We start from the raw sequence: 13,577 nt of genomic DNA on the forward strand, positions 1-13,577 counted from the left end.
AAGAATGTGGATTTTTCATTTGAACAGAAACATGCACATTTTGCATTTTCGCAAAGAGCTCTCTGCAGCCTGGCAGAGTTCCAGCCTTCATGGGGCTGGGGGGAGCAGGAGGAGGATGGTCAGGTAGGGGGTGCCTATGCATGTACATGCACATGGCATGCAGGTGTCTGGGTGGTGGGGAGAGAGGGGGGATTGAGGCCCCCATAGGAAGGGAGAGAGTGTGTTGGGCAGGGCTGGGGCTGCTGTCCAGCCCGGTGGTGCTTGGGGCTGGGGCAGGCCCTGGCAGTGAGCAGGATGAGACTGTGGGCAGCTCATGGTGGGAGGGGATCCGGGCTTCATGCTACTCTTCGCTGCATCATCTGCCACCTCCCGCAGGCAGCAGCCAGGGCTTGGGTGCTGCTGCAGGGGGGCCAGGGGCTGTGTAAGCTTGGCAGCTCAGGGCCCCCTCTGGCAGGGGTGGAGGCAGCAGGGAGTGTGGGTTGGGGTAAGGGACACCAGGAGGACAGGTGGCTGGGAGTGGGTGGGGAATGAGAGGCAGCAGTAGGGCTGGGGGTGCTGTGACTTAGGAGTAAGGGGCCTGCACCTGCATTCTGTGAGCTAAGAAAGCAGGGGTTCCTCTGATTTTTTCCAAGATAAACCCGAAATCAAATACCAAAAGGTATAGGTATTTAGAATTTATAGTGATTGAGGCAGTGGTAGGCTTCCAAATTGCTTTAAAATTGTAAATATATCAATAAAATATTGTGTTCAATTTATATATATATATAGTGGTGTTTCATTTTCATTGTGGATTTTGGGGTTTTTCAGTCAGAGAATTTGCAATTTTTATCAGAGAATTTGCATATTTTTAATCAGAGAAAACCGGGATCCCTAGACACGATCAGACATACGTTTGCAGCATTCTCAAAAAGGCAGGGGAGCACCTGTTACATTCTCATTGCAACTGTGCACAGGGTTAAAATTGGAGCAGTTTTGCTACATTTGTAGCACTACAGGCTCCTGCATAGGTTGCAGCTGGGGGTAAGAGCTGCTGCTGGGTTCTGAGCAGCAGCAGCTCGCTCTTCTGTTTTGAAACCGGTTCGAGTGAATCCTTGTCCATATCCTTCGGTTCTTTGTCTTAGATATACTTTTCTCCTGAAACTCTTTGCTGCTCTATGAAGGCTAGACTGTTTTTTATTTTTGAGATTTGGTACAAACAGAGGATGAAAGAAGGTAGCGATCCCAGGAACAAAGTAGTCGTATAGCGATGAATGTTCTCAACTTCCGGTAAAATAGATGAGGGTTAAAGGCACACAGTACCTTGTGCTAGAAGAGCCCAGAAGGCTAAACTCTCGATGTGTATTATATGCTTGTTTTCATATTGTTGTGTTAGTAGCCACTTTGTGGTGCTAGTGGTAGCTATTGCTTCACATTCCAGTATTTCACCATATTGCATTATGTGTTTTCAGCATCATAGCCTATGTCATTGGTGTGATTTAGGATTCAACACCTCGTTGCTGAAAACCATTATTACACAGATGAGCATTGATTAATGTTGTTAAGCATTTTAGAAAAGCTCAGGACTTCAGAAGTTTATGCAAACCATTTTCTTAGAGTTGCTTTAGTAGAACAAGCTAATTAAGTGAGAACATGCTCATGCGACCCATTCAGACAGCTAGTTGGCCCTATGAATGCTTGGACACTAAATTCCTACACACAGGTGCAAGTTGGTCACATGGTTCATCCAAGCGTACAAATACATGTGCCTAAAATACGCAATTTTATTTTTTAAAGGTACATTATAGTGTTTTGGTAGGTTTGTCTTTTTTGGCTACTTTTTATTTATATATTTAGAAAGAGAGAACACATACACGTACAGTTAATTATTGTATGATAGTGTAAATAGAGCAACCAGAAATAAGTGGCATGTTCAAAGCATAATTTATACCTCAAAATACACTTTAGAGTATTTTAATAATTGTTATCCAGACTAGACTTATCTGATTTGTTTCCTTTTAGATTCTGAACTTCGCAGAACCCTCCACTCTACCTCCAGGCTGTTGGAATGTATTTTCTTTGAAACTCAGTGTGAAAGATAGTGTCATAAATATATCTTCCAGTGTAATTTTGACCACAAATATAGGACTGATGTTTGCAATACCTCTACAGATTTACTCAACTCTTTTCAAGGTGGTATATGTGCATTACGTACAATCCCACTACTTCTGTGATGCTCCTGCACTCTTAACTCCCCCCCCCCCCCCGAAAACCAGTATTTAGTTTGCAAAGTCAAACACTCAGAAGTTAGGAGTGACAGATTTAAGGTTACCTGTGCAACCTTAATTATTTCTCTGTGCATTGAATGAGTCTGGGGACCAGTAGAGAGAGAATATGTGATTATGTAATTAAAATGTATTATAATGAAGCCACCGGGGCAGAATTAAAATTCTGTTTCTTAAATGTTACTATTCATAGAGTCTATCAGTTATCCGCAGGTGTTAAACTTTTTGGAATAGCAAATTGTAGACTAAGAAATGGGAAAGTTCTGTGGGGCCACAATCAGACCTCAATCTGTGTGTTCCCTTCATGTGAAATATAAAGCAGTGCATCATCTAACGAGGAACAAGTGCTATAGCTCTTTAGGCTTACTATTCTTAACAGTGACTCTTAATAGAATCCACTTGACTGATAAAATATGTAATGGTCTTTGGCTATGTGAATTTAGATTCCCTGTGGTGTTGCCTTGTCTGATATTCAGTTATTGTTTTTCAGCAGGGTGATTTTCATTTTGAAGCCATAGCACATTGTGACGTACATTATTACCTGGGAAAGTCTGATACAGGTAGGTTTTGCTTATTTTTAGGCATCTGATAGTAGTTTAATGTTATAGAAAAATGTTGCAGCTATATTTGTAGTATAAATATAGAAATTGTTAACAGGTAGCCATTAAAAATATCCCACTTTCTAAAACTCGTTGTTTTTCTGAACAGCCTTTAGTAACTTTATGCTGAATTTAGTATATTGAGCATATCATTTTCCTGCGTCGGTATTTTGATTTTGCAGGGCTGATTGATTTATTGCCCGTGTAAATAGCTGGTAATGATACAAGAATCAATTAATATACCCATGCTTCCCTTTTTTGTTTACCAAGAGAGTCTGTTAATATCAGTTATTGAAGTGCTGGGGTAGAGTAATAGAGCAAATGTTATCACAGTAAAACATGATACTCTCATTTTAGCAAATCTACATTGGCAGAGGAGTCTGTCTCTGGACCATTCCACATGGAATGTGGATTCTGAGCTTGCAAGTGAAGTGTATGAAAGATGGAAGAAAATGAAACATGGAGAAACGTGCAGGTCTGTACAAAAGAGCTAATATTCCTAATGCCAGAAACCTACTACTGGGCTTCATAGTGTATAAGAAACAAATCTTACTGTGCTGTAGTGTACTTAAAAGTAAGAATTAAAGTTTTCAGCTTTACTGCCTAAAGTAATCTCCCATTTCAAGTCAATGTCAGTGATAATTAATTGTTTTAAATGCCTGAGTTTTTAATGTTATGTGATTTCACTACTGCTACTCACTGTGAAAGAGGTCATGGCATATTTTGCTGAATCAGTTATGGTAGATGGACAAATCCTCTGTCTCAACAGGTTGCACAGTAGTTTTTTCAGGGTCAGGGGCTTTGAATAGATTTTAATCTCTTTATTCCCATGCCTAATGGATGCGACATATTGGGGACATAAGGAAGGGAAGAATCTTTGAATGAGTAGTCCTTGCCAAGACAGCGAAGCTGTGACGTTGACCTCTTGCTGATATTAGGAAATGGAGCTCTATAAAAAAGATTCATAAACTTATCGGTAGAAATGCAGATATTGAAGGGTCAAAGATAAGATTAAATCAATTGTTGATGTAGGGGTATAGTGAAAAGGCCATTGCTTTATAAAGATTTTTCCAAAAAGAGGATCAGCTGTGACAAAACTTCTGGGAAATTCATGTTCAGGATAAATACAGTTTCTCTTGTTTTAAACAAAGCTTTTTGTTTTTATCAATTAAACAGGAGGAATTTTTGGGGCATGACTCACTTTGCCCACCAGAAGAAACCTGATGAAGAGTCATTTTCTTTCTTCTTGCCACGTTTGATGGCAGAGCCTGGCCTTACTTTGAATTTCAGTGCCACTGCACTTAAGAATAGTATGGTGAGGAAAACTAATCTTGAACTTTATCTAAGCTTGTATACTTTTAGTGTGTTGAAAATATTAGGACCGCAGTTAAAATGGTTAATGCTCTATTTTTGTCATATTCGTGCTAATTTTAAAAAAGGCTTTTGAAAAAATGTCATACAAGTACAGCACAAAGCTTCTGATACAGGTAATATGTTTGGCTCCAGGACGATTGAAATTAGATACGTGAAAAATTTAATACTTTATGCTAGAAGATTAAAGTTTTGCACTTAAAAACTTCTCTAGTAAATATTTGCTGTTAAAACTTTTACTGGATCCTAGAGAAGGTTGTACTTAGTGTAAAAATACTGATAGTGCTGTATGTTTGGAAATGCTGTAATGAGCTTTACTTTTAGTGTTGCTTATAATTTCCTATTGATCTTCATCACATCACATCACATCCCATTTTTTAAAAGTGAGTATAGCACTTGCCAGAGATCCAGCCAGACATGTGACTGCATGCCTTTCAGTGTGGGAACAGGACTGATCCCATAAATTCTCACATGACAGTTTTTTACCATAATTAACCTGCCTTTTGCTAGAACTAGTCACACTCAGAAGACGAGCTTGTGTGGATACTATCATCTGTCTTAATAACCAATTTATCATAGCCATATTAACAGTCAGTACAGTGAGACATGCGATCTACCAACAGTCACCATATCTTTCAGCCAGGAGGAAGCATATTATACACTATACCTGTTTCTGTGGGAAAACTTTATTCATAACTACTGGTGTAACCCAGTATTAAATCCAAATAAAAGGACCAGATTTTAAGAAGGTAGGACTGGAAAGGCCCTCCTGGGCCACTGAGTCAAGTCCTTCATGTTCACAGGAAGCCATTTAACTATGGCAGGTCATTTACTAGTTAATAGAGGACCGTGCCCCACATTACAGAAGTGGGTAAAGCCGTATGATCCTTGACAATCTGATCTAGTAAAAAATTCCTTCTGGTGATTGTTTTGCCTTGAGTACACAAGGAAAACCCACCAGCCAGAGACCTGAAAGATTTCTAAGCATGGTACGAAGGATCCTCAGCAAATCTCTGTCTAGTTTGGGGTTTGGCTTCCAGGGCTTTAGAGGAAGGTGAAAAAAAACCCAGAAGCCAAATCTGTCTTAAAAGCATAATCTCTCTTTTTGCATGTAGAATTATTCACGTACACTCACTTGCTTTTGCAAATGACACATGCTCAGCTTTTACCTGTAGTTTTAGTGCATATAAAATTTTAGTGTATGGAAATAGAGATGAGATTTAAGTGCCTTGGAAAATGAAGCCAGTATTGCAAATGCTGAATTATTTTACCTTGTTATAGAATTCTAGCACACAAGTATGTAGTCTTAACTTATTTTTCTCAAACTGTTTAGGTAAAATATTTTATGCTAAGAAACCCCTCGTCCTTCCCAGTTATGTTGCAGCTTCTGCCTCTCTCTTACTATCCTGATCCCCAAGCTTCACTGAGTCTGCTCAGCAAATGGTAATGACTATAACTACATACCAAACTGTTATTCCTTTTAAATGCACTATGTCTGTGTCTTAACGTTATTACTTATACTTAAGTATACTTTAAGATTTTTTTCAAGCCTTACGTTTGTAGGAGCTTGCCTTCAATGTTGTCTTATTTTTGATAGTGTACAATAATTAAGATCGGTTCACTTTGTATGTTACATTTTGTTGTACATGATTAATGTATCCCAGCTAAGTTTATAGCTTTAGCAACACATGCACCTGTCACAGGCAGAGCTGAGTTGAGGCTTAGCCCCACCTACATTAACTGTAGCCTCCCTCCCAGGTCAAAGTAGAATGTCTTGGGGTCGCATTGTGGGTCGTCGGACTTTGAAACAAGTCTGCCAGGAGTTATAAAGGGCAGCCTGAACTCAGGAGAGTGGGAGGGCTGTCTGCACAGAAAGACTGTTCGCTCTCAGGGACATGGCCTATGGAACACAGCTGCAAAAGTAGGAATCATCTAGGATAGTCTGGAGGAAAACTTCAGTAAAGAAAGGGCTTATTAACTATGTCCAGAGTGTCTTGTGAGCTAATTTGTAAAGCTGACAGAAATGTTTGTGCTTCTTGTACTTTATGTAAGAAACAAAACCCCAAGAAAGAGTGTTATTTGATGCTTAGGTAAAGTTCCTGGTGGGAGTCCATAGGAGAAAAATGAGGTAGTGGATAACTGAAGACAAACCAAGTATGTCCCTGCTATAATACCCAACTTTTAAAGAATGTGTTATTCTCTAATCGTACTCCTGTAGACAACACATTTATGTACTTTATAGCCTGTAGAACTACTTGCGTACTTCAAATTGGATGCGTGTGTAAATGCCTTGGTGACTTTGAACACATTTTTTAAAAGTTTCAATATCACAATTTTTAAAATGTACTCCTTCTAGTAACTATATTTATTGGAATGCCAAGAAGTTAAATGGCCAGAAATGTCCTTTCCAGTTTTTTTAATAATTTTTCTTTGCATGTGCATACATCTTTGATTACTATAGTTCTTCTAGTATTTACTGAAAGATAATTAGTTTTAAACAAATTTGCAAACCTTTATGGAAAGGGAGCTTTGAATTCATGTTTATGAATACTTAACCGTAGAAGCTGCATACTAAAGCAGTACTAATTTTTAAAGAACAGAAATTTATCTAGTGACTTACAAATAGCAAAAATGCCAAATATCAAATATTTGCTGTGGAATTTCTCCCAAGATTTTGTTGCAGTAAATTAGGTCAAATTACAAAATAATTTAGACAGAACCATAGTTACTGGACATGAACAGAAAGAGCAACAGTGTTTATTGAACAAATAATGCAAATTATATTGGCTCCAACATTTACATGGGGAGTCAAAAGGTGTTCTGCTTTCCTGTTTCATCTTGCTTAGAAAGTACAGTTGATTGTCTTACAATCATTTGCTGTCTTGTATATTGAAGGGAAAAAATAATCTAAACATCAACCTATTCTTCAAATGCACAGTACTCCCATGAAATGTATTTATTATAGTATATTCCTCTTAATACATAGATCCACCAAAACATAATTAAAAGTATTCTTTTTCAGTGAGTAAGTCCCAACATGTTAAAATATGTTCTTTTCTCAGAACGTATATGCAATGTTGTTTTGACAAGCTGGGTTTAAATGGCCAATATCTCATCTCCTTTTATTTAGGTTTGGTATAAGTATGCAAGCTATTAATTACACAACCACTGAATTCAGGCTCTTGGATGAATGTCCACACAGGGTGAGATGCCTAATTTTTAAAGAAAAAATATCTGATAAGCTGATAATATAAACATGTTTCTACAATGTTATGTTTAAACTGTTGCTGGGTACTTGCGCAAAAGCGCAAGTTTAAAATAATACGATTTTTTTCCCCCCATTCTTCATTATATGCAGTATTTTTCATTCAATATCTTTTCAGATTGCTGGTCAGTCTTTTAGTTTTTAAGTGGAAAATGCGGGCATGTGAAATAGCCTTAGGTTGACATTACCTATCAAGATTTTGTGTGTGCACTCCATGCTTATCATGCAGTTTAGTTTTTGAGGGCAGGGTTGTATTACATTTCCTGATATCTGTTAGTCTGCCTGATGACATATTTTCTTCAGTAAAAGATAACTGAATTGGCTTAGTATTTATGTGGAGACATCGTCTCTGCTCTGTCCCAGCTTTTTGAATGATCTCAGAAAGATTTGTTTAATTCTCTCCCTCAATTTCCTTATTTTACTTTATCACACATATGTTGTAGGTTTAGATATGGTTACACAGCAAAATTCAGGGGCCATTTATTTCAGAAGTAGTATTTGGAGTGGAGGGGCAATTCTTATATCCTTACCTTTAAGAACATTTTGAAAGAGAAGGGTTGGGGTGGTGTTGTAGCCATGATGGTCCAGGAAATGTATGAGGCAAGAGGGTTTTTTGTGATATGTTTTATTGGACCAGCAGTTTAATTGGGAGATGTGTTTGGATAAACTTTTGGGCATTTGGTGGCAGGAGTTGGGATGCGGATGGGGACGAATCCTTGTTTTGGATATCAGTAAATGCAGCAATATGTTAAGGAGTTTGTGTTTCCAGTGGTTCAGATGATCTTGCTAACTGCCAGCAGTTTTTGCATCAGTTAAATCAAGTTTAATGTCTAATGCTGTATGTGTAACAGTTGTCACATTTTCTTATACCATACTGCTTCAGGATTTCTAGAATATGAGCGTTGTATAAAAATAATTACTTTTTCCATCTGAGCAGTGCTACTGCTAAAAATGAAGTAATCTTCGTAACAAAAGAAATGTTATAATGTTAACTTTTGATTAATGCACAACTTTAGGCAGTGCTTTATTTTGAAATTGGTTTGTTTGAATAATTTCTATAAAACCAGTTGATTTGCAGTAATTGCACTTTACCATCAGATTTTACTTTAAACAGTACTAATAAGTTATGTATTGTTTTCTTCATTGGGGTGGTTTTAATATTGTGCCAATAAATAAATGCATGCATGTTTGTTTAGGATATACATCAGGAGGAGGTTGCCAACAAGAAATCCAGTTCTGAGGTGCTTCATTTACATTTGCAACCGCTGGAAACTAAAAGGGTTGGTGTGGTTTTTACACCAGTTGATTATAAAAGAGTAGCTTCTCTTATACTCATCAGGTATGTGAGCTTTTCAGATTTCACCTAGTTTATGAGCAATAATCAAACATAGACTTGAAAAAATTACTTTGCCAACTATTATGGCAGAGACGCATGTTGCAGATATGCAATCTAAAACACTTTCTTTCCAATATGAAAATATTAAACAAATCTGGGATCTACCTTTTGCTCTTGTATCTATTTAAAGGGACACTGGCATAAATAGTGTTCTAATTGGAATTACTTTTGTGTGTGATAAGTGTTTTCAAAGACTCCAATAAATATACATTTCCAGTGACTGTTATTGTGGATTAATTCTCTCCATTTCTCATCAGCTTCATTTCTGTGTAGACAGAGGATGATTGTTACTAATTTGACTCTCTCTCTTCAATGTGATTCTCAGTTTAGTCCTTGATGTTACAAGTTAGGAATCCAGTCAGTGCAGCATGATGTGTTAGAGTACGTTGGTTCTTGGAGAACCAAATCCAGGGGTCTGGGGCTCAACAGGAGTACCAGGATTTATTGGATATGTCTGCAGAAAGAGAGATCTTGGGGCAGAAGGTGAAGGGAGGAGAGAAGGAACTCCTTATTTTACACTGGCTGAGGCCACTGCCATCCATTAGCAGGACTTCTGGTCCTTTGCTGTTCTTTACTCACTGTCTTGTAGAGGGCTTCCCAAGGAACTTGGCTCACTAGTCCCTGAGATAATAGTGGGGGATTTCTCCTCTGTTCATAAATGCAACTTTAGTAGTACATATCCTGACCTGTACAAAGTGAATTTCATCTAGGATGTGCACAGTGATTCATCTGCTGGGGGTGCTGGGATGGCACCTGTGCCAAGGTGCTGATTAAAGAGGAGTAGTTTAGTTAAGTTTTCTCTCTCATTCAAAATGTGGTTTTCTGTTTTTCTTTTGGCAGAAATAACTTAACTGTCCTGGATGTGGTCAGTGTAGAAGGCTTTGGAGCCAGAGAATTACTGAAAGTAGGTGGGAGGCTGCCTGGTGCAGGAGGATCACTCCGATTTAAGGTACCAGAAGCTACACTTATGGACTGCAGACGACGTGAGTAAGAAAAAGCAGGCTCTAATTTTGTAGCAAGTCAATTATTTTATAGCCACAGCTGGCAATGTTTTCTAGTGGCAGACCAGAATGACCCAGTGCAAGTCTGAGGTGGGTTGGCACCAAGATCCAGTCACCCTTTAGCTGCTGCTGCTTTTCCCCATGGCCACTCCTCTCTGCCTTCTAGCTGTAACGCAGCCTGGGAAACCTACCTGCCACCTGTCTGTGGCATGGTGAGGCATAGGGATAGCCCATGCTGGCAAATCCCTAGCTAGGTCTGCCCACAAGCCGTAGGTTACCATCTCCATTCTTCAGCTATTTTGGCGTAACGTCAAAATAGCATAAAAGACTAAAAAATATTTTTTGATCAAAAGTAGTCAATGAAAAGGAATTCTATTTTTTGTATTGTTATCACCAAAATTCCCAACTCATCAAGAAATTCATGTCTGCTCCTGAAATTCAGAAGTTTGCTCTTGATAAGTAAGTGCAGCAGAAATAGAAATTGCACTATATGTGGTAGATAAAAAAAAACCCCAAAAAACAAAAAGCAAACTATTTTGTACATGTCGACATTATTAATATTACTAGCAAGATAATGAAGTACCATAGAAATATACTTGATTTTATTTACTTTTTCCATAATATTACTAAAGCATTAAATAAAGTAATTGTCAAAGTAAAATCTAGACTGTACAGTAAGAAATACATATTCTGTTTTGTCAGAACACAAGATTTCTGATTTCACACATTATTTGGGCTGCCCATAAAAGTACTGTTTATCAAATGAAAAAGTCAATGCTTGCTTCTGTAATTTTTTTTTTGTAAATTTTAAAATTGTATGCAATAACCTCTGAAAAAAGTATGAAAAGTTACATTGCTGGAAGCCAGTGATTCTCAACCAAGATGCCACAGTACTCTGGGGTGCCTTGACATCTTTTCCAGGGTATTACATCATGTTAGCACTCTTTGGTGTGCAAACACAGTTCACAAGATAAACCCAGAGATTTCAAATAGGAATCTGTAGTATTAAAGCCATTCGGATCTGTTATGGGCTTTCTGAGTTCTTTGCAATAGAAAAATTTCTTATTAATTTTCTGTAGTAAAAAAAATTAGTGAAAACTAAGAGCTAGCATTTTCCAATGGGTGCCTAGAGCCCTAAGGAGGTTGAGAACCACTGCTGGTAACCACTGTGTTGTAACTACATGCTAATTTTGTTTCTTTCAGAACTAAAAGAAAGCAAGCAAATTTTATCCATTACAAAGAACTTCAAAGTAGAGAATATTGGGCCTCTTCCCATAACTATATCATCTATGAAGATAAATGGATACAGTTGCCAAGGGTATGGGTTCGAAGTGTTAGATTGCCAAGAATTTTTCCTAGCCCAAAACTCTTCCCGGGAGATCAGCATTGTGTAAGAATTGATTTTTTTTTCCTGATAAATTAATTTTAGTGGAATCTGAAATGACAGAAGAACCTCACTAGTAAGCACTTCATTAATAACCACAAAACCTCCCCTCTGTTTGGTATGTTACAACACTGAAAGTAGTATAATGAGGTCTTAGTACTAACGTTTCCTTATATTAGTACAAAATATACTACATTACATTTATTACTACATATTTACTAATTATGAAGCTCTATCAAATTATGTAATTGTATTACAGTAATTTTGCTTCAGTGTTCAGTGAATATTACTGTCTTCTGACTGAAAAAGTGAGTTGCACTTCAACACTGTACACATTATTTCAGTCAAATTACCTGAATCTAGAAGGTCATGCCAAGATAATTATAGTTTTAAAAAGGCAGATACACAAACCCTCTCCTATGCAGATGCTAATATCTGTGTACAAATAGGCAGTTTTCATTCATAGTCTTTTTTCATATTACTAAAATTAGAATTTGTTTAACATAAATCTGTGATCATATTGGAACTAAATCTTACCATAGAAAAATTAACATTGGCCTGTTTTATATTCCTGACAGGTTTACCCCTGATTTTACGTCTTCATGGGTAATTCGGGAATTTACTCTGGTGACTACTGCTGGTATAGAGTTCCACTTCACACTCAATGTGACCCTTCCTCACCATTTGTTACCCTTGTGTGCAGACGTGGTGCCAGGACCCAGTTGGGAAGAATCTTTCTGGAGACTCACAGTTCTCTTTGTTAGGTAATACACTTGCTACTCAAATCCTGATTATCAAGGCTTAGTAAAAGATTTGTAATTGTTTTTGGTTTGCATACACTTCCAGCAGCTGGTACCAGTCTTTGCAGAATTTTGAGAAATTCCAGTCCATAAAGAGGGGCCATTTTTTCAAGACGCTAAGTGCTGGGCAAAGAGTGATTAAACTATGTTGATAGTAAGTTCTTTAGGAGAGAGACCTGTCCCCTGTGTCCTCAGGCCAGTGATTTCCAAAGGATGTGCTGTGGCATCTGGTATCCCACAGAAAATGGTCTGGATCGGGTTTCAGCTAGGCTAGCCCTGTCCAGAAAGGTCAGGCCCATGGGCTCATGAGTAAAGTGGGCCCTCAATTTTAATCTTGGGAAAAAAACATGCCCCAAGTATCAAAAGTTTGGGAAAACACTGCCCTAAGGTGTCATACGCTTCTGTGACAGTGCTTTAATAAGTAATAAACTAATTTTCTACTGTATCTTAATTCTAGAAGCTATTCTAAAGCTTGCCAACAGGCTATATAATCTGTCTGGGACTCCATGTTGGGTAAGAATAATTAGAACAAGCGACCGACTAGGTGTTTCCACATGCTAAGAAGAAAGGCGGTGGTGTCGGCTATGTCCACTGAGCACTCTCCCATAACTAGTGAAATCCCCAGCAGTAGACACACGTGTGGTTTCTGTGGCTGACTGTCGCAAATGGAGCTGCATTTCTAGATCAGCTTTTAGTTGCATAATTTAAGACAACCACATATGTTTAACATTTCCCCTATATTTTTAACACTGTAATGCAGATTTTTGAGAAACAAGTCTGTGGTTAGACGGTGATTCAGTATATGCAATTGAGCTGATTTGAGTAAATATTAGATATTTAGGTAGAGTTACTTGTACTATTTCCATTGAAATTAAAGAGCCTAAAGTATGGTACAGCTGCTAAGGCACTAACCTCATAATTTTTTTACTACTCTGTGTATTCGGTAACATTCCGTGTCATGTAATATAATTTGAATACTGTACCCAGTGCTTCTGGTAGCCTTTTCATACTACCTTTGAAATCCTATTACATTTTGTCACCCTTTAGAATTGATTGGATGTGAAGGGTAATGTCATATTGATACTGTTGCATGCCAGTACAAGTTTATTCTGACATCTGAATATGCATTGTGTTTCTGTTTGTATCATATCAAAACCAGAAGTATTTGAGTTGAAAAGCAAGGAAATTCATGGGTCAGGCTACCGTATGTGATTAATGGATGCTGCATGAATATTAAATAGAGCTATTTTCCATTAGTCAGGTATTTTGTCTCCTAGCCCACTGTTTTAGAAGGTGGCAAAAATACCTACAGCTCACCTAACTAGTTGTACAAAATATACCATGGGCGGTGGGGGGAATCCCTTATGATTTCAACCTTGACCCAGGAAGCATGATGGCATTCCTAGTAAGTTTTAAGTCAGTATCTTCTCCAGAAAGGTATGAGAGATGGAAATTATGATATCAGAGAAAGACAGAGCAAGCAACCTGACAGACCAGTCA

The 13,577-nt window shown here is 37.9% G+C and overlaps 1 protein-coding gene across 4 annotated transcripts in view; it reads left to right on the plus strand.

Annotated features, from left to right (window-relative positions):
- The window catches only part of TMEM131L (transmembrane 131 like), a 118,171-nt gene that overhangs the window by 75,416 nt on the left and 29,178 nt on the right, over positions 1-13,577 (plus strand). The window contains exons 14-23 of one of the 4 annotated variants that reach the window (XM_090036436.1): positions 1,999-2,169; positions 2,752-2,821; positions 3,218-3,335; positions 4,037-4,175; positions 5,565-5,674; positions 7,362-7,434; positions 8,693-8,835; positions 9,733-9,875; positions 11,097-11,211; positions 11,856-12,041. In XM_090036436.1, the coding sequence (XP_089892562.1) occupies positions 1,999-2,169; positions 2,752-2,821; positions 3,218-3,335; positions 4,037-4,175; positions 5,565-5,674; positions 7,362-7,434; positions 8,693-8,835; positions 9,733-9,875; positions 11,097-11,211; positions 11,856-12,041 (1,268 nt within the window). Of the gene's footprint in view, positions 1-1,998; positions 2,170-2,751; positions 2,822-3,217; positions 3,336-4,036; positions 4,176-5,564; positions 5,675-7,361; positions 7,435-8,692; positions 8,836-9,732; positions 9,876-11,096; positions 11,284-11,855; positions 12,042-13,577 lie in introns of all 4 variants that reach the window. The other 3 variants (XM_090036435.1, XM_090036434.1, XM_090036437.1) reach the window with 3 other exon arrangements.

This window comes from Crocodylus siamensis, chromosome 2 (assembly GCF_052110815.1).
Source record: "Crocodylus siamensis isolate JL-2025a chromosome 2, ASM5211081v1, whole genome shotgun sequence".
NCBI classification, from domain to species: domain Eukaryota; kingdom Metazoa; phylum Chordata; order Crocodylia; family Crocodylidae; genus Crocodylus; species Crocodylus siamensis.